Genomic DNA, 23,829 nt, shown 5'->3' on the forward strand with positions numbered 1-23,829 from the left:
CCTCCCTACCTACCCTGAATCCTTTAAAGACATTTGTTCATCAGCACTCTTCATTAATTTACCCATCACTTCCACTACCACAATGAACAACAATGGTATAATGGGTTCTCTTGTATTTAACCTCTAATAAGATCTTTATGTGATGAGTAATAAAATTATTGTTGGGAAACACATAGACACAAACAACATCAAACAATGACATTAATATATAATTTATTATTTTGAATTGTAAAGTATAACAAGTAAGAATTCATGCCCAAATTTTATCCCAAGAACTTGAGGTTCTTTCATCAAATATTATGGATTCAACAAGGAGAAGAGGTCGTCCCTTCAAGTGTCATGTCATTGGTGTCCACATGTGTCCAGAATGAGCAGAACACCCATTTTGAAGTATCCATGTAACACTAGTTGAAAACCTGTTCTCATGATTTAATGGCTTAAAGTGAAATTGAAATTTTTATCAAAGCTATGAGCCTGCCTAGGAGTTGGTCAGCTTCAAAGCTTAGTTAGGCCTCTCTTACTGGGTACATGGGATTGTGGGCGCAGAGAAGACCATAAAACCCACAAACCAAGTCTTACCAAACATTTCTCCTTCTCCACATTTCTTGTTTCCATTTTTTGTGTTTGCATTAGATATTTAGGGTGACTTAGAAGATTACAGGTGAAATGGTATATAAGAACATATACTGCATGCACCTGGATGGTTTTAAAATCAATGGTTTACATGGTTCTTAGCATGTATGCATTGAGTTCACATACTAAGTAGCAGAAGATCCACTCTGACTTTTAGGAGTAACTCCAATTGGTGACAAGATGAGGGAAAGTCAATTGAGATGGCTTGTTCATGTGCATGAACAGCCATTGACTGTATCAATGAGGAGTTACTTGGTGCAAGTAGAAGGCTCTAAACGAACAATCACATACATAAGAAAATGTGAGCTGAAGTGGCAAGGAATGACCCATAAATTAGCAATTTTACAGAAAACATGATTCTTGATGGAGCATAATGGCAGGACAGGTTTTGTGTAGCCAGCCTCAGATAGCTGAGCTGAATCAAGTTGAGTTGAATTATTATTGTTGTTGTAATTCAAAAGCTGGACCAGACTTCAACCTTGTGTCGTTATAGAATATGTATGCGTATTAGGATTGAGGAACTGACCAGCATTAGTTGATCAACTATGAGAATTGTTTTGGGAGAAAACTCCATTTATGGGGAATGACATCTGCAAAGGTCAGTATGTCGCATTGAACTTCAGATCAGAAAACCTTTATAGTGGGATTCCTTTCTGTACCAATAAGAAACTTGAAATATTAAAATTTACATCTCCATTCACTTTATTTATTGGAATTACTGCCCATCAAAACAAAATTGACTTGTATTGGTGAATAGGCCACAATACAAGTTAATCTTATGGAACTATTGCTGTCCTGTGAGATAGGCCACAATAAGGAGTTATTGTGAACCAGAAGCTGAATGTTGTTTGGTTTGTACCATGTTCTTTGTTATCCTTGTATACAATATTTTCATTTTGCTAATACTCTGATATGCAGGTTTTCATTATAATCCATGTGGTGGCTCTTGTGTATTACATCAAAGGGATTCTCTCACCAAAAATGTTTAAAGTGGCTGTTACACTTGTTGTCTCCATTGGCCTGTAAGCTTTTCTGCCTTTCATTATTTTTTAATAATCTAGAAAGCTTAACAGATACTGATTAAGAGAGAGGAAAATAATGTGGATTATTTAGCAGCACATGGTTATTATTAATAGATAAAAACTATTAACAACAAAAAAGGACTCATCAAAAACTTTGGAAGTGTTTTTTAATATTTTGTGACTTTATTTTATTTAATTAATGCTTTGTGAAAAGGAGAAAGGGAAAGGGAACAAAAGAAACTAACAAAAAAAAAAAAGAAAAGAGAAGAAAAGAAAAATAACTGCTTAAAATACTTGATGCATTAGCATCTCATTTAGTTCTGTTTTTATTATTTAAAATAGTAGTTTTCAGTTGTTCAGGAGTTGTTTGGTGAGTTATGAAAGAACCAATTCATTGATGATAAAGTGAAGGATTGATTTCTCACATTTAAGTTGGTTTATCTGGATCTTTAAGATATAATTAATTCTTTTTTCTCATATGAAATGTTGATGTTCTGGATGTGCTTCATTTTCAGGATAGTCTGTCTTGCAGTGATAGCAGTTCTTGTGGCACTGGTAGCTTCTAGCCCTACAAAGGGATGGAGTGGGCGTAGTTTGAGTCTTCTTGATCCGTAAGCATCTATTTGACTGAATAAGATAGAACAGAACCTTAGCTAAACATGGGCTTGTTGTGGAAACCAGAGTATTTGCTCCAAGGAAGAAGCTGAAATATATATAGATTGTCGCTGAATTGTTTCCTATTTTTCTTCTGTAGAAAAGGATTAGACTTGTCATGTCTTAGCTCTTAGGAAACATAAGGTCAAATACAATAAGCATCCTAGATTGCAAATAATGACACTGTGCTTGTTTATGTATTTGGAAATTGTTTTTTCCTTGGCACATAGTTAGGTTTACCTTACTGCTTTCAGGCAATTGTTATAAGTATTAATTGTGATTTTTGGATTTGTTAACCATGTTATTGGTGCCTCTTCATCCTTGGTTAGTTTACTGATGCTCCTTTCATTGTACTGAAACAGAACTTATGCAAGCAAGTACATACCCATTATTGCAAGTGTTAGTGAACATCAACCACCAACTTGGCCATCGTACTTCATGGATATTAATGTTTTGGCATTTTTGGTTCCAGCTGGTATCATTGTAAGTATTAAATTCAGCTTGCGATGTTTCTGCTGGATGTTGATTTTGGTGAAGCATTTTTTTTTTCTTGTGTCCAACTTGTTGCTTAATTCATTTTGCTTTGTTTGCAGGCATGCTTTTTACCCCTTTCTGATGCCAGCTCCTTTGTGGTCCTTTATATTGTAACATCAGTATATTTTTCAGGAGTCATGGTACATAAATCCAAGACACCTAACTTCTATATGTGATATTTCTACAGCTTTCTAAACTCTTATCTGAGGTTTAAAGTATCAATACGATATGCCTAATATGGGGCGACCACCAACATGCAAAATATTGAGAGTTAGGGGATATTAACAGTCTGAGTTGTTAATGTCCATCCTAAAAAATCTATTTTCAAATAACAATTGAAATAAAAATAAAAAAAGGAGTATCAAGCAATTGGCACACACAATACTCAATTTTTTGGTGTTGTGTGTTTCAATATTTTGAACCTTGTTCATATCATCTCATTCTTTATCTGGTTGGTTCTTCAGGTGCGCCTCATGCTTGTACTAGCTCCAGCGGCATGTATTATGTCTGGAATTGCTCTTTCTGAGGCCTTTAATGTCTTTACACGATCAATCAAATTTCAATTGCCTGGAATTCCAGAGAATTCCCATTCTGGTGTAAGACTTTGCTTAGTTTTCTCCCTATTGCCTATTCACATTCTTCAAATATTTAAGTTTGAAATTGAATTTCAGACTAAAAGTCATTTTGTCTGTTGACCTTTAAGGCAGGAGATACCACTTCTGGAAGTGCCACAATAAAAAATGATGCTGTGAAGTCTGAAAAGCACTCAAGCACTGATAAAAAAGAAGACAGTTTAAAAGAAAGACCCTCAAAAAAGAACAGAAAGAAAGAAAAGGAACCTGTGGAAAAAGCAACTATTAAGTCACAAGTTGAGAAGAAGCTTCTAGCTTTGCCTTTGGAGATGTCTGTTGTTGCTATTTTCTTGCTTGTCCTATTGGGTGCCTTATATGTGGTATGCATATCTCTATACTTGCAAAATCTCAACAATATATATATATATATATATATATATATTTTTTTTATGAATACCTCAACAATATATTTTCTTGAATATGATACTTTCAGTTTCATATATTATGTCTTAATACCAATTATATCAATACTTTCTAAAGTTTATTCACATCCTAGGCATAAAATCAATCGTCACAAGTCTCATTTTTTAATGTTCTTGTTCTTGTACATTCAATCTATCTTTGTATTGAAATATTTCTGATATGATTAAGCCGGTGGTTTTTTAATGTGTTCCAAGTTTACCTTGAATTTAGATGCTACTTAGTATCTAAAAGATGCTTCTCATCTCTAGCATAATGCATGTAGAGCTGTTAATGGATTATTTTAGAGAAGAGAAGCATTTATATTCAAGGTAAAATTGGGACTCATTAAAAAACCACCTGCTTGGTCATATTGGAAATATTTCAATACAAAGATTGATTGAACTTACAAAAACAAAAATGAGACTTAGATACTAAGTTCTGAGCCAGACCCTATAGGGTCAATAATTGGGACTATAGGGTTTGACCCAATAATACCCGATTATAGTTGACAGCTATACTTTTACCTGTAATTTGACAATAAACCTACTTATTTGTTATATTGACACATTTGGACATCTCAAATATGATACTATTACAAGTGTATCATGAGAAAAATAGGTATTCTTTTATGATGAAAGAGAAAATTTGGTTTTAGACTTTTTATTTTAATAAAACTTTCTTTTTTATTTATCTTCCAAAAACTATGCCATTATACATACACACCCAATTATCAGGTCTTAATTTGTTATGGAACAAGCAAAACCAATGCTGTTCCAATTAAATAATGCAGGTCAGACCCTATATAATTGGATTTGTTCAGTTTGGGTCTATCAGGTCTGGCCACCCATTGACAGCCCTAAATGAATGCGATGTTTGTGGAATATGATAACTTAAAATAGTATTCTTTCTTCTTTTCTTTTCTTTTCTTTTCTTTTCTTTTCTTTTCTTTTCTTTTTGGGTAATGAATGGGATTCTCATTAGTTTGCATCTTTTATCATTGCATTCTTTGTCATTTCATTCTTTTATCATTGTGTTCTCCTTGTAGGTTCATTGTGTCTGGGCAGCAGCAGAGGCTTATTCAGCCCCTTCAATAGTTCTAACATCATATTCACATGATGGTCTGCATGTATTTGATGATTTTCGAGAAGCTTATGCATGGCTGCGCCACAACACTGAAGTAGATGATAAGGTGAGTCTCCCCCTGTCTTCTTGCATGTTTTATTACATGCATGAATTATGTAGCCTTTATCCCTTTTATTTAATTTAGTGCCAATTCTGACGCTGGTTTTGGAAATTGCTCGGGCTCTTATTATTATTGTTAAGGCCTAGGGGCCATTTGATAATAGCTTATGTGGTTGAATTGAATGACTTGTTGCTATGTCTTTTAGTGAATAAGTTATTCAGGGAATTGGTCTCTCCTTAATGGCTGAATCTGAAGTTGGGTTGATAGCTATACTCTCAACTATTTTATTGTTTAATTATTTTGTCCGCTAAAAGACAACACTATGTCATTCCGTTCTTCCATTTCAGCTGTTATCAAATAGCCTCCTAGACTGTATTTCAAAGGAAAGCAGATATTTTTTTTCTAATATTTACTGTAGTTCTAGGAATTCTTTTTGTGGTATTTGGATTTGTTGTGCCAGCCTATGCTATGACCCTTTTGGTTTATGTTCTTGTGGAGTTCAATTGCCTGGACTCTGGAGTAGATGTCATATGGCTTCTGATTGATTTCTGGTTGATTTAGAATAGTCAGAGGAACCAGGTTACCTTTGAAGGGCTTTTCAGCTCCTAACATGGTTTTAGTCTAGCATCCAATTAGTGAAGTTTTGCTAGTATAGCTAGCATTGTATCTTTTGCAAACCAGGAATAGATATAAAAGACTGGCCATTAATTTTAGTGTGACTTAACAAATCTATCCACATGTCGCCAATGCTTGCTTAATCATTTTAGGGGTTTTCATATGATCAAGATCTTTTGCATAAAATTGCTCGTAAATTATAACTTCTTATCCATCCCTACTAAAGCAGAATTGACCATTTAGGGTCTTTGTACTAGTTGAATCAGTTGACATTTTGGACTCTAGAAGTTCATGATTAACCAAAAGAACAAATAAATTGAATGAATCCTTACCAAAAACTTCTTGCAGGTTGCATCTTGGTGGGACTATGGTTATCAAACAACAGCAATGGCTAACCGCACTGTCATTGTTGACAACAATACTTGGAATAATACACATATTGCAACTGTTGGAACTGCCATGTCTTCTCCAGAGAAAGCAGCTTGGGAGATTTTCAACTCCTTGGATGTGAAATATGTTCTTGTAGTATTTGGAGGTTGGCTTCCTTAATGTTCTATAGCATTATCTTATAACAGAGAAGTTAATCTTCTTAAGAGTTGCTTTTGTGATCAGGTCTCGTTGGCTACCCTAGTGACGATATCAACAAATTCTTGTGGATGGTTCGCATTGGAGGAGGTGTTTTCCCTCATATCAGAGAACCTGATTATCTTGTAAGTTAGTTGGAGCAACAGTGGAATTGAATTACTAAGTTGTTTCTCTAGTTATGTATATTGATGGTGAAATTATGTCAGTGTAACTATTCTTTTTGTTGATTGTTTTAAATCTTGTATGGTCAATTTTGAAAAAACAGCATATATCTTTCATTACATTCCCTAATGGAGGTGGGTCAATGATGTATGTATTTGATTTTCCAAGCATTATGTGTGTGCGTGTTTACTAATAACGCATCATATACATCTCATGTACATTTACATTGGTATGTTTGTCTGCTAGTCAAGGTGGCTTGGTATTTTGGTTTCCACATGTAAGGCATGGCTATACAAGTTCATTCATACAATAACATAGAATTCAGTGCCCATGCCTCGCAAAGAGTTCACATCCACCAGCCCTAAAGTTTGATAAATAAATGAATAAATAATCATGAAAAAGAAAAACCATGCTCATCCACAAAACAAGAGCAAGGGAGAAGAGAGACCATTGAATAGTAGAAAGCCAAGGTTTGTAATGCTGTTTTCAGGTTTTGTTGCTAGAGCTTAATGAGGATGTTGAAGGAGTTTTTGATGCAGAAAATCCAAACATGGGTTTCTTTCTGTTGAGAATGCAGCAGTTTTGTTCATGAGGACAGAAAATGGGTTTTACTTGGAAGGAATAGTATCAACAATCCTGCATTACTGAGTCACGCATGCTTGCAAAGGAAGGATATAGAGAATAGGAAGGAGATGGGAAGTTTCATGCAGGCGGGGAAGTGGCGAGTGGAGCTGGTTATTGAATCAAAGAAATTCCTATTCGAGCAGGGACGGACAAAGGGCAAATCGCACTAGATCAGGGAAGGTAGTAGGGCAATGATTTTTCTACCAGAGGAAGCTTGCCTTTGGTTGAAAGGACTTGTCAATGGAATAGTCAATACCATCAGGAAAGAAGGTTGGAAAAACTCGTTGAAGTGTGGTGGAAGAAGATTCAATGCAGTGTTTAGGAAAAATGAGAGGGGCTGGTTCTTCACAGTAACAGAGCACTTTGGCCCTAACAAGAAGCAAATGATTTGTGTGCCGGAGGGGTAGAGGGAGCAAGGTTGGAGCTCCTTTGCTAGTAACATTTAGGCTTTCCTCGTGAAGGTTGATAGGAAGGTCGAAGAGCCTATTAGAAGCTGTAGAGAAGATGGGCCGAATGGCCCATAGGTTGTTTATCCTTTCTTACTGTTTATGTTCCTTTCTGTAATGGGCCTTATTCTGGGCCCATCCTTTCTATGTTGTGTTCTTTGTAATTTCTTGCCCAACTAAGGGCTTCCTTGTAATTATTCAAATTTAACTTAATAAAATAGTGTTAGGGTGTTAGAGAGAGAGTAAGGTTCGAAACTCTCATACTCTAAAACCTTATTGCCACCATCTCCTTCTTCACCTTCTACTCCATAGAAGAAGTATTTTCTGCTGTTTTTTTCGATTTCTTTTGATTTCCGCATCTATTCTAAACAGTCCCACACTCTCAAAGACTGTTTTTCTTCTTGGTATCAGAGCAGGCCTGAACTTGGCTTGGGCTCTCATGTGGGTGTAGTCCAGCCGACTACATGAGAGTGTTCTAGGGCTGGAAGCTTCAGCTTGTGTCGCCTGATTCTTGGAGGTCATTGGAGGGTGCCCAAGACTCAAATATCATGGAGAGTGGTTCGGTGACCAGGAAGAATCAGAGAAAAAGAACAGTTTGGTTTCTGATTTGGAGCTTAAGTCAGAGATTGTAAGTTGTGCTCAGTTATTTCTGGGTTATTTTTCTGTTTTTGGACTGTTGAAGTGTCCGAAGTTTCTTTGAAAACTGTACAGCTATTCGACTGTTTTTAATCTGGTTTAACCCAGAGATTTCTGGGTTGTTTTCATTCCTTTTCTGGACTGTCAAACTGGCGAAACATCTTTGGATTCAGTGCTGCGAGTTGTTGCTTCTATTTGGTTGTTTTTGGGCCCTGTACGGACTGTTCCTAAGGTGTTTCTCACCTTTGACAGTGGGTTCTTCTCTGCTGCCCACACTGTGTTTGTAAAAAGGTCTCTTCATCAATACGGACTGGTCTTTGCTCTTTTTAGGGTACTTTTTGGTGAGTACCTAGAATTTCTGATTAGAAAAGGAGCTTCGACTGGGTGCGCAGTGCTTGGAGGTTTTCTGATTACTTCTTGAAGGCCGAACCAAGCTGTTTAGTGTCTCGTGTAGACAACAAGGTGTTGCTTCAGACTTGGTTCTCACAGCTTCCGGGTGTGGTTTGGCTTTGTGTATTGCTGTTTTGAGGCTGGTTTAACACAGTCCTTGCTCCATCCTCATTCAATACACTTGTAGAAGTCGGTTGAAATCCTATTTGAAGTGTTTACATGATGGACTCCTTAGAGATTGAAAACAAGAATGTTGCTGAATTTGGACAAGTTCAGGGGACTCCAGTTGATTCTTTATTGACTATGACCACAGTCAAGCTGGATGGAACTAATTATCTGGCATGGTCACAATCGGTAAAGATTTATATATGTAGTAGAGGAAAGTGGGCATTTATCTCCGGGAGCAAGAAGGCTCCCCCAGAGGATGATCCATCCTATGAGAAGTGGATGCAAGAGAATTACGCTGTTATTGGGTGGCTTGTGAACTCAATGCAGCCACAGATTAGCCAGCACTATCTATGGATGAATTCAGCAAAGGAAATCTGGGACAGTGTTGCAAAAACCTATTCCCAAAAACTAAATGTGGCTAGAGCCTATAAATTGAGAAGTGATGTGAAGAATTTAAGGCAGGGGGAGAAACCTTTAGCTGTATACTTCTCAACCCTGAAGTCTCTGTGGCAAGAAATAGACCTAATAGAAGTTGTAACTTGGGACACCACCAATGATGCAAAGACCTATAGGAAACTGGTTGAAAGAAACAAGGTATTTGAGTTCTTAACCGGACTAAACCTAGAATATGATATCACAAAACATAATATTTTATCCAAGGAGAGTGTCTCATTGTCACAAGCATATGCGTTGGTGAGCAGTGAAGAGAGCAGAAAGATTGTCCAGGTTCAAGGGGCTGGTATTAGTGATCACTTTGCGAATATGGGGGTTAAACCCAAAGGAGTTGCAGGGACTTCTAGTGGCTCTGGGAAGAAAGAGGTTGTATGTGAGTACTGCAAGAAGCCAAAGCACACCAAAGACAAGTGCTGGAAATTACATCCTAATCTTGTTCCCATTCGGTTTCAGAAAAAGCATGATAGTAAAAGGACAGGGAGTGCAAATGCGGCTACTGGTCCAGATAGTGACAAGTACTATATTGAAGAGATGTCTGCTTGTGCACAGTTGGCAGCCATGAAAGCAGAATATGAAAAGTTTGGGAAGATGATCAGTCATCTAGAGGGTGTGACTTCTTCTTCCAACCCTTCAGGAAATTCAGCTTCTTCTGCATCATTCAGGTATAAGGGCTTCTGCCAATCATGCAACCACTTCAGGTAATCTTAAGATCCCTTGGATTATTGATTCAGGTGCTTTTGATCATATGACCAACCTTTCTACCTTGTTTGTTTCATATGATTTGCTTCCTGGACGTGATAAAATCACCTTAGCCGATGGTTCTCTTGCCCCCATTTCTGGCAAGGGAACCATCAAGGCTACAGATTCCTTGTTCCTACCTTCTGCCCTTCATGTACCTAGACTAAATACAAATTTGTTATCTGTAAGTAGTCTAACCAAGTCATTAAACTGTTGTGTAACCTTATTTCCTTCCTACTGTGTTTTTTAGGATCTGGAGTCTCAGAAGGTGATTGGGAGTGGCCATGAGGCGAACGGAATATACCTGCTTGATACTCCGGGACAATGCCCTGATCATCTTGGGAATGTTGCTTTTGGGTCTGTTTCTTCAGAGTTTATTAGTCGAATTATGTTGTGTCATCTTCGTTTGGGTCATCTTTCTTTTTCTGCTTTGAGTCATTTATTCCCTGAACTGTTCAAGGGAATTAGTTTGTCAAGTCTTCATTGTGAATCTTGTGAGTTGTCAAAGCATTGTAGAAACAATTATCCTTTGAGTAATAAAAGATCTTCTTTTCCTTTTAATATTGTGCACTCTTATGTGTGGGGGCCTTACCACTTACCCTCTATGGGTGGCTACAAATATTTTATCTTGTTTATTGATGACTTTTCTCGGTTCACATGGATATTCCTGATGAAATCCCGTGATGAAGTTCCAAGACTTGTAAGACAATTTCATGAATTTGTTCTAACCCAGTTTGATACCAGGATTAAAATTTTCAGATCTGACAATGCAAAAGAATATTTTGAGAAGAACGTATCCTGCTATCTCTCTGACATGGGGGTTATTCATCAAAGTTCCTGTGTTAGGACCCCAGAACAGAATGGAGTTGCTGAAAGAAAAAATAGGCATATTGTTGAAGTTGCAAAAAGTATTTTGTTTGCCTCACATGTTCCTTACAAGGTTTTGGGGTGATGTTGTTCTCACTGCTACCTACCTTATAAACCGTATGCCATCCAGGGTTTTAGGGTTTAAGTCTCCCTTCAATCTCCTTCATCCGGACAAGGAATTCCTCTTCGTGTCTTTGGCTGCACCTGTTATGTACATGTTCCAAGTGTCCAAAGGCATAAATTTGAACCAAAAGCCCACAAGTGTATCTTCCTTGGTTATTCCCCCACACAGAAGGGTTACTGTTGTTTTGATCCAAAGATTGGCACTCGGTATGTCTCAATGGATGTCACATTTGATGAGCTTTCTCCCTTTAATGGTTCCTCTATGGAAGGACATTGTCCACAGGGGGAGGATTTGTCACAGGTGTTTGCTCTTCCTCTTCCTGTCCCAGTTGAGTCTTTTGATGAGTCTGCTTCTCCTTCAAATGAATCAAGGAAGGATCAGTCGTTCCATTCTCCCTGTCCCAGTGTTCTTCCTCCTCGTCCTATCCTCAATCCCAAGGTGTATCAAAGGCAAAGATCCAGAAATGAGCAGGTTGTTTCCCTTACAACACATGAGCCTCATGCACTTCCAGTCACAAATGAGACAACATGTACTGTTTCAGCCCCCTTGGAGCCATCTTTCCCTGACCTTGATATTCCCATTGCTGTTAGGAAAGGAAAACGGAAGTGTACTGCACATTGCATTTCCAAACACCTTTCTTACAGTCTGCTTTCCCCTTCATACTTTGCCTATCTCTCTTCTGTTGCCTCTAACCCTATTCCCAGGTCTGTGTCAGAAGCTCTTAATATTCCAGAGTGGAGGGATGCTATGAGATCTGAAATTGATGCCCTACACAAGAATGACACTTGGGAAGTGGTTGATTTGCCTGAAAGGAAGGATCCAGTTGGTTGCAAGTGGGTCTTTACCATCAAATATCAGGTTGATGGCACCATTGAGAGGTACAAGGCCAGGCTGGTTGCAAAAGGCTATACACAGACATATGGGATTGATTATCTAGAGACCTTTGCACCTGTTGCCAAGATGACATCTGCGAGGGTTCTTCTATTTCTAGCTGCTCACTCTGACTGGCCCCTTTATCAATTGGATGTAAAGAATGCATTTCTGAATGGTGCATTACATGAGGAGGTTTATATGTCTCTTCCTCCAGAGATGTATGGAACAGATATGAAAGGAAAGGTATGTAGGCTTAAGAAATCTCTTTATGGACTAAAACAGTCCCCTAGAGCATGGTTTGAGAGATTTAGAACAACACTTGTTAACTTTGGCTATGTACAGACACAATCTGATCATACTCTTTTTGTGAAGAGGAGTGGACCTCTGGCAGTATACCTCATTGTGTATGTAGATGATATTGTTGTGACTGGTAATGATGTTTTAGGAATTCATGATCTCAAATCTTTCCTTCATACAGAGTTTGAGATTAAAGATTTGGGGGAATTGAGATACTTCCTCGGCATAGAAGTTGCTAGATCCAAGGATGGGATTCTTATCTCCCAAAGGAAGTATGTTCTTGACTTGCTCTCTAAAACTGGGAAGATGGGTGCTAGACCAGTTGCTACTCCTATTGATATGAGTCATAAACTCTCTGCTTCAAATGGAACATTGTTAGAAGACAAAGGAGTCTTCCAAAGACTTCTTGGGAAACTTTTGTACCTATGCATGACTCGGCCAGATATTGCATATGTTGTCAGTTGCATTAACCAATTCATGCATGCTCCCCGAGACACTCATAAGGCAGTAGCAGAGCGAATCCTATGTTATTTGAAGGGCTCCCCAGGAAAGGGAATTCTGTTTGCCAAGCATGGTCATATGAAACTTGAAGCCTATACTGATGCTGACTGGGCTGGAAACATTGATGACAAAAGATCTACTTCTGGGTATTGCAGCTTGGTGGCTGGTAATGTTGTTTCTAGGAGAAGCAAGAAACAATCGGTTGTTGCTCGATCTTCAGCAGAAGCAGAATACAGGGCCATGGCACATGGAGTTTCTGAACTATTGTGGCTAAAATCATTGATGGAGGAACTAGGGGTTGAGCATGACAAGCCAATGATGTTGTACTGTGATAATCAGGCCGCAATCAACATTGCTCACAACCCAGTGCAACATGATAGAACTAAGCATATTAAAGTCGATAGACACTTTATTCGAGAAAGGGTCTCTTCGGGTGAAGTATGTCTTCCTTTCATCACATTTGAAGGACAGTTAGCAGATCTTCGGGTGAAGTATCTCTTCGGATGAAGTATTTTCTACTGTTTTTTTCGATTTCTTTTGATTTCTGCATCTATTCTAAACAGTCCCACACTCTCAAAGACTTTTTCTTTTGAAGCCCACTGGTTTGTAACTCTACTTCCCACTATTTACCAGAGTCAAGTAAGGAGCAGACCCCGCTCTGTCAAGAGGTCATGGTAAATTGTGCAACTGTACTTCGGAAGATAACGCTCGAAGAAGAGAGAAGCAACTGGGAGCACAAAATGGTATTAAAGGCAGATAGGGTGGTAAGGGATTGGACAAAAGTTCTTGATGCAATGGCAAAGAGATTGGGTGTGGATGGTGACGCTGTTCTACTACCATTCTCTAAGAAGAAAGCAATCCTTGACATGGGCGATGAGAAGTTGCACTTCAACACGGTTAGAACTGATGGTGGGCTGATATAGATTCAAAACTGGGTCCCAATCTGCAATGAAGTTGATCCGGAAGAAGGCAGCTTTTCTATTAAACTATTAGGGCTTCCCTTTAACCTTTGGAATGAAACGATTCTGGGAAAAATCACAAAAGCATTAGGTGGAGTTTTGTTGGAGCAAAACCAGAGGAACCTGCGAGCTATGGAGATCAAGGTCGCAGGCATAAAGCCGGAGAATGTGCCTCGTTCAATTGAAATCCTCTCTGGTGGCGCCTGGTACAAGGTTTGGCTAGCTTCAGAAGTTGAAGTGTCGCTATGGGGAACACGAATGGAGGTAGGGGATGATGGTGAAGTGGCAGGTTGGAGGACACGTTGCCTACAAGGGATGGAGAAGGAGAAGTTCGGCAGAGTGAAAAAGAAGAGCAGTCATAAGGGGTTAACCAGTCCTGAAGTGCCCCATTTAAGGCAATAAATTCAAAATTTTTTGAATTAAAGTTTTTTAATAAAGGTGGCCCTTCCTTTGCTGATGTGGCTAGAAGGGGAATTGGTCTGGTCGGTCTCAATCGAGTGGCTCTATCTGAACCGGCTGGAAGTAGAGGCGAACCAGCCGTTAGACCATAGAAGGTTTTTAGTGAGCCACGTGACTTTTTAAGTTGTCACATGGGTCGAGTTAGGGAGAGGGAGACGGTAGATGATAATTCCCATCTATCATCTTTCAAGAGAGGCGCGGCTGAAACGAACCTGGTACAGGGGTGGCGAACAGAAACTGGAACTAGATCTCTAAGCTGGGTCTCTCGGCGAGATGTTGACAAACAAGTTTCTCATGCAGCAGATTGCCCTAATCTGTGATGCCTGAGGGACAGAACAGAAGAAAGGGAAGAGGAAGATAAGGGTTGGTTAAGTTGCAGTTCAGAAAGTGAAGCCGAGGAGGACAGTTCAGGAGAGATTTCAAGCATAGGGAGTTTGGAAGACGAAGAACTCCAAGATCAAAACAGGGAGACACTAAATCTGGAGGGTCTTTCTTGGAGATTGGGAGTGCGTACAAAAGGAGATTGCGGAGGTTCGGAAGAATAAGACAGTGATAACCAACAGAACAGTTCAAACAGATGGGGGGCAAATCCAATGCCCACAAGGGGATAAGCCTTCACCAAGTCTTAGTGCCAGGCAAGAAACTGAGATGGTGTTAGGTCATGTTAACCCAAAACTGGACAGGGATACACCACAAAGAGATAAACAGTCGAGTAAGAGAAGCGGTTTTTGTGTGAACCAAATGACGGGGAATATTTCCCTCCAAAACGAGGTGATAGAAAACTCCAAATTTTCCTTATGGGTTTGACAACCACCTATCCTCCTATGCACTTCGCTCTAAATTCTCAGTCGAGTTCAGGTAACCTGTCAACTCTGTAAATTTAGTTTTTTCTACTGATGAGGTTTCTTTGTCCTTTGTTCCAGATTCCCTTCCCAGATCAGAGTCAAAAGGCCACGAGGAGATTTCGGGGGGAGTTGGAAGGGAAGATGAGGGTGGGGGGAACTTGCAGGGATAAAAGAATTTGGAGAATCATTGATAGTATAATGGGTGCAGTTGAAATAAATGAACTAAAGACGAAGGCTACAACTGAGACAGAAATGGTTTATAGTGGGGAGGTTGAGGGCAGAGTCGAGGAGATGGCTAGGAGTGGAGAGCACAAAGATATTAAAAGAGGGGAGGCTAGTAAGGAGGACTCAATAGCAGAATTTGTTGGAAAGTTAGGGTGTAAACTTAAGATCCCAAATGATCTAAAAGCCTTTCTACAAAATAAAGGAGAGTAAGATTAAAAAAACAAAACTGAGTGAAGTTGAGAGGTTAGAGAGAGATATTGAAGGGGATAAGAAGTTTGGGGTGAGAGGGGAGAGAAGGAAAGGGATTAAGTAAATCTATGGTGGGGTTGGGGTTGACTCCTAAATTTGAAATGAGAATCCTAAGCTGGAATGTGAGGGGGCTGGGTAGTGCGAGGAAGAGAGCAACTATCAAAGAGGTGATTAAAAAGTTTGACCCGGATGTGGTGTTAATTCAGGAATCCAAGAGATCTGATTTCGACAGTAGATGGGCAAGAGCTGCTTGGAGGTCAAGGGGGATAAGATTGGCGATCGCTCCATCATGGGGAGCTTCAGGTGGGATTGTAACTTTGTGGAAAGAAGATGTGATTGTAGGGCTCGAGGAATTAATAGGAGATCACTCGGTCTCTATGAAGTTCAAGCAGGTGGAAGATGGATTTGACTGGGTCTTAACAAATGTATATGGTCCCAATGACTATAGGCAGAGGAAGAAATTGTGGGAAGAGTTGAGTGACATTAGGGGCCTTTGGGAAGGACCCTGGTGTGTGGGAGGGGACTTTAATGTAGTGAGGTTCAAAGAGGAAACCAACAACCCGAGTCAGAGAGGGTGACTACAAGTATGAGGAATTTCAATCAGTTTGTGGACACCTTTGAGCTTAAAGAAATCCCACTCCAAAGTCACAATTTCACTTGGTCCAGCCTACAGTCTAGGCCGATATGCTCTAAGCTAGATAGATTCTTATTCTCAATAGATTGGGAAGAGCATTGGGGCAATCTGACTTCTAGGGCACTCCCTAGACTCACCTCAGACCACTGGCCCATAATGTTGTGTAAGGAGGAAATAAGAGGACCTACCCCCTTTAGGTTTGAGAACATGTGGCTGGCCCATCCGGGCTTCATTGAGAAAATCAGAGAATGGCGGGAGCAATGTAATCCGTTAGTAAAGTGGGAGGGTATGAAATTCCACAAGAAGCTTCAATTTCTAAAATCCCAGATAAAGGAGTGGAACCGGTTGGAGTTTGGAAGATTGAAGGAGAGAAAGCAGACTTTGATGGAGTAGTTAGAGGATTTGGATTTGAAGGAAGTAAGGGGTTCCTTTGGAGAGGACAGGGAACTGAGATGGAGTGTGAGGAGGCAGATGGAAGACCTTTTGTTTCAGGAGGAAATAAGTTGGAGACAGAAATCTAGATGCATGTGGTTAAAGGAGGGAGAGAGAAACACGAGGTTTTTCCATTCTATGGCAAATAGTAGGAGAATGAAGAATTTCATTTCAAAATTGGAAGTTGAAGGTGCAGTCATTTCCCACCAAGCAGAAATAGCAGAGGCCTTTGTAAGTCATTTTAAAGCTATTTTTAGAAGGCCGGTAAATGTGAGGGTCTAGTTGGAGGGGCTGGATTGGCCTACTCTAAGCGGAGCGGACAGGGAGGGGTTAGAAAAGAATTTTGATATAGAGGAGATAAAGGAAGTAGTGTTTTTGATGGATAGGACAAAAGCTCCAGGCCCAGATGGCTTCACAATGGCTTTTTATCAGGATTGTTGGGATATTGTGAAGCAGGATATTGTGCAGGTCTGAGGAGTTTCACAGGAGGGGGATAATTAATTGGGGCCTAAACTCCACTTTTATTGCTTTGATCCCAAAGAAGAAAGAGGCTTCACAACTAGACCTGTTCATGGGCCGGGTAGCCCGACGGCCCGGCCCGGCCCGACTCAGTATTATATATTTTATAAAATATATAATATGTATTTTATATATTATATAAAATATATAAATAATATAATATTTATTAAAATATATATTTATAATTTAATATATATATATATATATATATTTTATTCTTTTCTTTATAATTTCAATCTATCTCTCTCTCTATTCAGCTACTTCAACATTAATAATAATAATAGTATAGGCTAAATTTCGGGCCCGGGCCTGAGCCTCGGGCTTTTTATGAGGGCCGAGCTCGGGCCCAAGTGTAGGCCCGATGGTCGGGCTGGGCTCTGGCTTGGGCCTTAAAAAAATTTGTTAATTCACAGTAAAAGCCCGGCCCGGCCCATGAACAGGTCTATTCACAACCAAAGGATTTTAGACCTATTAGTTTGGTGAATAGTCTGTATAAGATAATTGCAAAAAGTGTTGTCTCTAAGGATAAAGAAAGTTCTTCCCACCATTATTGCACCCAATCAATGAGCTTTTGTGAAGGGGAGGCAGATCATTGATCAAATCTTGATTGCAAATGAGAGTCTGGAAAGTTTCAGGAAATCCAAGAAGAAGGGTGTGGTTTGCAAACTAGATTTAGAGAAGGATTATGACCTAGTTGATTGGTCTTTCCTGGTGGAGGTGATGAGAAGCTTTGGTTTTGGAAACAGATGGTGTAAATGGATTTGGGGTTGTGTTAGGAGCTGCCACTATTCAATCTTGGTGAATGGAACTGTGAGGGATTTCTTTCCTGCCTTGAGGGGAACAAGACAAGGAGACCCACTTTCTCCCTTCCTATTCACTCTTATTGCAAATGTTTTGGGGAAACTGATTCATAGAGCTGATTTGAGGAACTTAGTAAAAGGGTGGAGAATAGGAAGGGAGCAGGTATCACTCACACACTTACAGTTCGCAGATAACACAATTCTGTTCTGTGTTAGACAATGTATGCCCTTAGCTCCAATCAGATTGATGTACATTATGACATTTATTGTAAATGAATAAAGTACATATTTGATTCATGTTATTGTGGTGTGTTTCTGTGTAATACCCTTAAACTGGACACATAATGAGACTCGTGTTAGTTTAGAATGTTCACAGCCGTTGGATAAGTCTGGGGAGATTTATCCTGCTAAGGCTGACACTGGTGTGCCGCCAAGTGTTGGGGTGGCTTGTCTCGGCTGCCAGGGTGAGACCCGAGGTACATGCAGTGTAGGTTTACTTGAAACTTTGAACTGGACCAGATTTCCAGTATTGCCCTGGACCTTGGTGATTAGTGGGCAAAACTAGAAAGTTACACCTGACCCCTAGACTCGATTATGGTATTGCACTAGGTGTCAGATTGGGTTGTCTTTGATATGCCAATCAATGAGATTCTTAGCGGGGGTCAAAACCTGGGTATGTTGGGACAGTCTGAGAATTCATCTGAGTGGGTGATCATAGTGACAGGATCAGCCCCTTTGTCGGACAAAGGTAATGATTGGGGATGCACTCTCTCTGATGGAAACCAAGACTGCCGGCAGCCGATTTCAATCGTTGAAATTTGTTTTGCAAAATATATTTTATATATGGATATAAATATATATTATGGTTTCAAATTGTTTGCAAAAGGTTTTAATTCCCGGGATCCATGTGAGCAGAGAGTGCAGCACTGTTCCTTGCAGCCGAGGGAGAGGTCCTCTTTTGTTGGGCAGTGTATGATCATTATGGGCTGAGAGGTTAAGTGTAAGACCATTGAGGGTAATACCTGATGGGCTAATCTTGTATCTGCCCACAGTCCCTGGGTTTTTATAAGGTGGCTTGGCCCAGGGACCACTTAGTGTAAGTGTTGGGCCCATTAGGAGTCCATGTGATGGGCTTCAGGGGGTTCACTGTCTTTTCAATGAATTCGGCCAGGCCTTGTAACAAAGGTTGGGCTGAACCCATGTGGCTGATGTGTAGGTCAATGTTTGGGTCCCACGCCATACAAAGAAGCCCAACTGGGCCAACAGGTTGGAAGCATTTTGAGCACTTAGACTTATTGGGCCTAAAGCCTATTTCAAACTGGCCTAGTTTGACTAGTTAAATAAGGGGTAGATCTGGGATTAAATCAGCAGATAGGATAGGGTCTTACCCTATCCACTCAGAGAGTCCAGATCTGAATTCAGATCTGGAAACCTTCTAATGAGATTAGGAGAGAGCTGATCTAATCTGCAGATAAGATAAGGGTTTATCCTTATCTCTTAAAGAGGACTCCTTATCCAAATACAGATTTGGATTAGGAAACTCCTAATGAGATTAAGAGCTCTCTTTAAGGCTATAAAAGGAGGAGGGGGCGAACCATTCAGATCATCCTCAGCATCCCAAGCATCCTATAAATCTCAAAGATCAGATCTCAAAGCACCCAGAGAGAAGACAACAACAGTGTGACTATGCCATCTTCTCCCTGCGATTTCCTCCAGTTGCCGCCACAACCAGTTCGATCTCCATCCTTTGTAGGGAGCGATCAAGAAGTGTCTTGATATCAGTCTTTGGAGAAAGACTGATCAAAAGTCGTGCTCACTGCCTCCATCGAATTCTTGCTGAAGAATTCGGTTCGTTGGACGGACCCTACTGATTCTGCTCCACCATTCATTGTGTCATCTTTAGTGGGAGCAGTCTTTCGAGTCTCTCTTTGGGCGTGAACACCTTCGTTGGGAGATATTGCATCTTCGTATCAGGTATATCCCTCTCCTACTGTTTTGGTTCAGATCTGGTTCGATTCTTGGTTCAATATTGACTTGAAAAATGCAATTTTTCTAAAACAGGGAATGCGATTCCCACATGGGGGAGAGAGAAATTTTTGAAATTTCGCACTACCTTCCTACAGGGTTCGGCCATCCATTTGATGGATCTCTCATCCCTTCAGGTGGGGACATAAATTGGATAGGGAATTTGAAATTGGCCATACAGTTATTTGAGCAGATGTCCAATCTCAAAGTGAACTTTGATAAGAGCTGTATGGTGGGAGTGAATTTGGAGGAGAGGGAAGTAAGTGAATATGCAGGGTTGTTAGGGTGTGCAATTTCAGATTGGCCTTTGACTTATTCGGGCCTCTCCTTAGGAGATAATCCCATGAATGACAGCTTTTGGAACCCAGTTATGGAAAGATTTGAGAAAATGCTTGCTTCATGGAGGAAAAGTTATCTCTCACTAAGGGGGAGAATCACTTTGATTAGGTCTACCCTAACTAACCTTCCTGTTTACTTTCTGTCGGTGTTTAAGATTCCCACAAAGGTCTCAATTAGAGTGGAAAAGTTAATGAGGGATTTCTTGTGGGAACCAGGAGAGGAGAAGAAAGATCATAGGGTGAGTTGGGAGGTGGTAACTAGAAGTAAGAAGTATGAGGGCTTGGGATTGGGAATATCAAGAAAAGAAATATGGCATTGTTGGGGAAATGGTTATGGACATTTCCAATGGAAAGAGACAAATTATGGACGAAGATTGTGGCTAGCATACATGGGCTGGAAGACTAACTAGGATCCAGGAATCTTGGCAAGGACTACAGCTGCTTCCCCTTGGAAAGCCATTCATGATTTGCTTCCGGTTTTCTCCACTTGGATAAGGTATGATTTGAACTCTGGTAATCTCATAAAATTCTAGGAGCAACCTTGGGTTGGGGACTCATCCCTGATGGACCAATTTCCCTCCCTATATGCCTTGTCAAATTTGAATAATGAACCCATTTCTTCTTTCTTAGTCCCTTCTGATTCTATTCTAAGGATGAGGAGAACAATAAGGGATACAGACTTGGGTTGCCTATCATCCTTACTAGCCATTCTTGAAAATGTTTTTTTGGACCCGAGTAAGGATGACTCCAGAATTTGGACCCCCTCCTCAAATGATTCCTTTTCTTGTGCGTCATTTTTCGAGACTTTGGTCCAACCTCCTACTCCCTTTGGGTTGTTCTTTCCTGTTAATGAGATTTGGAGCAAACCCATTCCTCCCCGGGTTGGTAATTTTTGTTGGGAGACTTTTCTGAAAAGAATAAACACAATTGACTTGCTTCAAAGAAAGAGACTTAATTCCTGCTTACTTCCCAATAGGTTTGTTCTTTGCAAAGCTGATGGGGAAACGGTTTACCACCTTATGGTTACTTGTCTGGTTACTAAAACTGTTTGGGAGTGAGCTTTTTCCCTTTTTGGATGTACTTGGAATCCCCCCGTAAGTATGTAAAGCTTGTTCTCTCCTTCATTCTCAAGATGGCCTAAGAAAAGAGGGAAGATCATGTGGAGAAGCATTAGGGCGGCAGTGTGTTGGTCCATATGGGAAGAGAGGAACTCGACTTTTTTCAGACAAGGAAAGAACTATGGAGAACTTAACTGAATTGATACACCTAAGGGTTGGTCACTGGCTGAAATCTTTGGAGCTATTTTCAGATTATTCCATGGCTGACATTTTGAGAAAGTGGAAAGAAATAGCTACCTTGGCCCAATGCAAGAGGACCTCTAGACTTTCTTGGTCCCCCCCCCTAAACTGAATTTTGATGGTAGTAGCTTAAGGAATCCTGGGCCTTCTGGGATTGGGGGAGTTTTCAGGAATGAGGCTGGGATTATTAATGCCATGTTCTCTGGCCCTATTGGAGAGGGTGACTCTCTTAGGGCTGAGATTTTAGCAGTTCTGGAAGGAATCAAAAGAGCAAGATAATTAAACATTCGGTGCTTGGTCATTGAAGGGGACTCGGAGGTGGTAATTAGGTGGCTGAAGGAAGACAGCAATGGCTTGTGGAGCTACAGAAATGAAAAAAAAAAAAAAAAAAAAAAAAATCAAATGGCTGAGTAGGGATATTGAGGTGAAGTACAGTTGGGTGATGAGAAGTGCTAACTCAATGGCTGATGGGTTAGCCAAGCAAGGGGCGCTTAAGGATTCTATGTTTTGGGCTAATTTTTATCTTTCTTTTTTGTTCTCTGTTGTGGGGGAGTTAAGATATTTTACCTCCCCTTTCTTGTACTTAAAGCTTCACAATTTTTATTATCTAATAAAGCATCTTGTTATTGATCAAAAAAATAAATAAATAATCATGAAAAAATTCGTTCATACAATTGTACTTTATATATAAAACTTGTAATGTAGAAAAAAACCAAGGTTGTGTTGTTTGGATAAGCTTCAGGATTTGTGCTTTTAGAGCTTAAAAGCACAAGGCCTGAATTTATGTTTTGTTCTTTTTTTTGGGGGGGGGATAACTTTGGGACTTAAAAAGTGTTTTGGTTTTAAATTATTATGTTTTTAAAAGCAACTTATGGTCTTACCTACTCGAAACACTTTTTGGCTCATTTTTGTTTCCCACATCCCAAAATGCTCAAAAGCAGAAGCTTATCCAAACAGAGCCCAAGTCAGTTGAATAATGAATGCATACTAATAATTTACTGACATTACATAAGAGGTTAAATGTAAAAACCATTATAGAGAAACCTAACACTCCGAACCTAAACTGTATTAGGCATTCAATCTTTAGCCTCTTTTATCTTCCACACATGCTTATAATGAACAACCTAATTAGTATGTGTTTTATAGTCCTCATCAGTATGTATAAAGCTAAATTTGTTTTGCTGTTAAGTTATTAAATTAATAACATGAGATATGGGCATAATAGTAGTCTGAAACTGCACATGTTTACTTACCAAAAAAATGGTGCTCTCTCTCTCTCGGGGGGGAGACCTGTAAGAATGTAGATGTATAACTGATATGTATGTTTTTACATCGTTCATACCAAAAATTGTATTTGTATGTTTATGTATGCTTTATTTGTTAGTATGTTTATTTATGCTTCATTTGGTTGCACAAAGAATCTTCTCTGGAATTCTTTCTTTGGATTATCTGTAAGGGGGGTAAACTGATAAAAGTAACTACTTTCTTTTTTTTTCTTTTTTTCTTTTTTTTTTTTTTTTTGCTTTTTGTTATAAAAGAGAGATGGTCAGTACCGGATTGATTCTCAGGCCACTTCAACCATGCTAAATTGTCTCATGTACAAGCTCTCGTATTACAGGTTAGCCTGACATCATGGCACAGTTTTCTCCTTGCAATGTATTTATTGAATTTACATATATTCTTGTTGTCTTTGTTTGTCTAGATTTGTGGAGACAGATGGTAAAGGCTTTGACAGAGTGAGAAGGACTGAAATTGGGAAGAAATATTTCAAGCTTACCCATTTTGAGGAGGTCAGAGCATCTAACATTTGACAAATATGTCACATTCTAGTTACTAGCTGATCCACAATTTATTGTAGTTGTTTTTTATAATTTCTGTACCATGTATTTTGTTTTTGCTCTCTCTTGATGACTTGTCTAGGTATTGGATTTTTCTTTCCACAAAAGACCCCAACTACTTAATTACCTTCTCTCAGTGATGTTGCTATTAGTTAGATTTCATCTTGAACATGGATGACTTTAAATGATCATGTGGCATAGACCTGTCAGTAATTCTAAAATGCATCGACAATTTTGGATGCCTGTTTGGTTTTTTTTTTTTCTGGGTCGAAGTTTGGTAAATTTAAGGATGGGTTGTTCCACCTTTTTTGTGTCATTAACAGATCCCTAGAACTTTTATTAAGGCTCCATTTGGAAGGCAAATACAAATATGTAGAGCACAAAACATTGTATTTTGTATGTATTTGTATTCCTTCCAAATTGAGCCTAAACAGAAAAGGGAAGGCAAATACAAATATGTAGAGCACAAAACAAATTTAGTCCCCCTGTTCCCATCTTACAAAATCCCCAACAAACCCTGCTTGGGCAGGCCCTGAATACAATTCAGCCCAATCTACACCCACTTGTGAGTGAGTTGGCAAGTACATTATTAATTTCCTGATCCAATTGAATGAGGTATTCGAGTTTGTATGCAAAAAGCATCCCTACAGTTAAATTTCACATGCATTT

General features: G+C 39.5%; 1 protein-coding gene across 1 annotated transcript in view; it reads left to right on the forward strand.

Moving 5' to 3' along the window:
• LOC104592089 (dolichyl-diphosphooligosaccharide--protein glycosyltransferase subunit STT3A) overlaps positions 1-23,829 on the forward strand; it is a 46,827-nt gene that overhangs the window by 21,839 nt on the left and 1,159 nt on the right. Inside the window, exons 11-21 of the mRNA XM_010251270.3 lie at positions 1,552-1,655; positions 2,171-2,266; positions 2,672-2,792; positions 2,903-2,983; positions 3,308-3,439; positions 3,547-3,795; positions 4,923-5,066; positions 6,024-6,210; positions 6,288-6,385; positions 22,861-22,940; positions 23,025-23,112. Of these exons, the coding sequence (XP_010249572.1) occupies positions 1,552-1,655; positions 2,171-2,266; positions 2,672-2,792; positions 2,903-2,983; positions 3,308-3,439; positions 3,547-3,795; positions 4,923-5,066; positions 6,024-6,210; positions 6,288-6,385; positions 22,861-22,940; positions 23,025-23,112 (1,380 nt within the window). The remainder of the gene's footprint in view (positions 1-1,551; positions 1,656-2,170; positions 2,267-2,671; positions 2,793-2,902; positions 2,984-3,307; positions 3,440-3,546; positions 3,796-4,922; positions 5,067-6,023; positions 6,211-6,287; positions 6,386-22,860; positions 22,941-23,024; positions 23,113-23,829) is intronic.

Source organism: Nelumbo nucifera, chromosome 8, assembly GCF_055504915.1.
Source record: "Nelumbo nucifera cultivar China Antique chromosome 8, China Antique-T2T, whole genome shotgun sequence".
Lineage (NCBI taxonomy): Eukaryota > Viridiplantae > Streptophyta > Magnoliopsida > Proteales > Nelumbonaceae > Nelumbo > Nelumbo nucifera.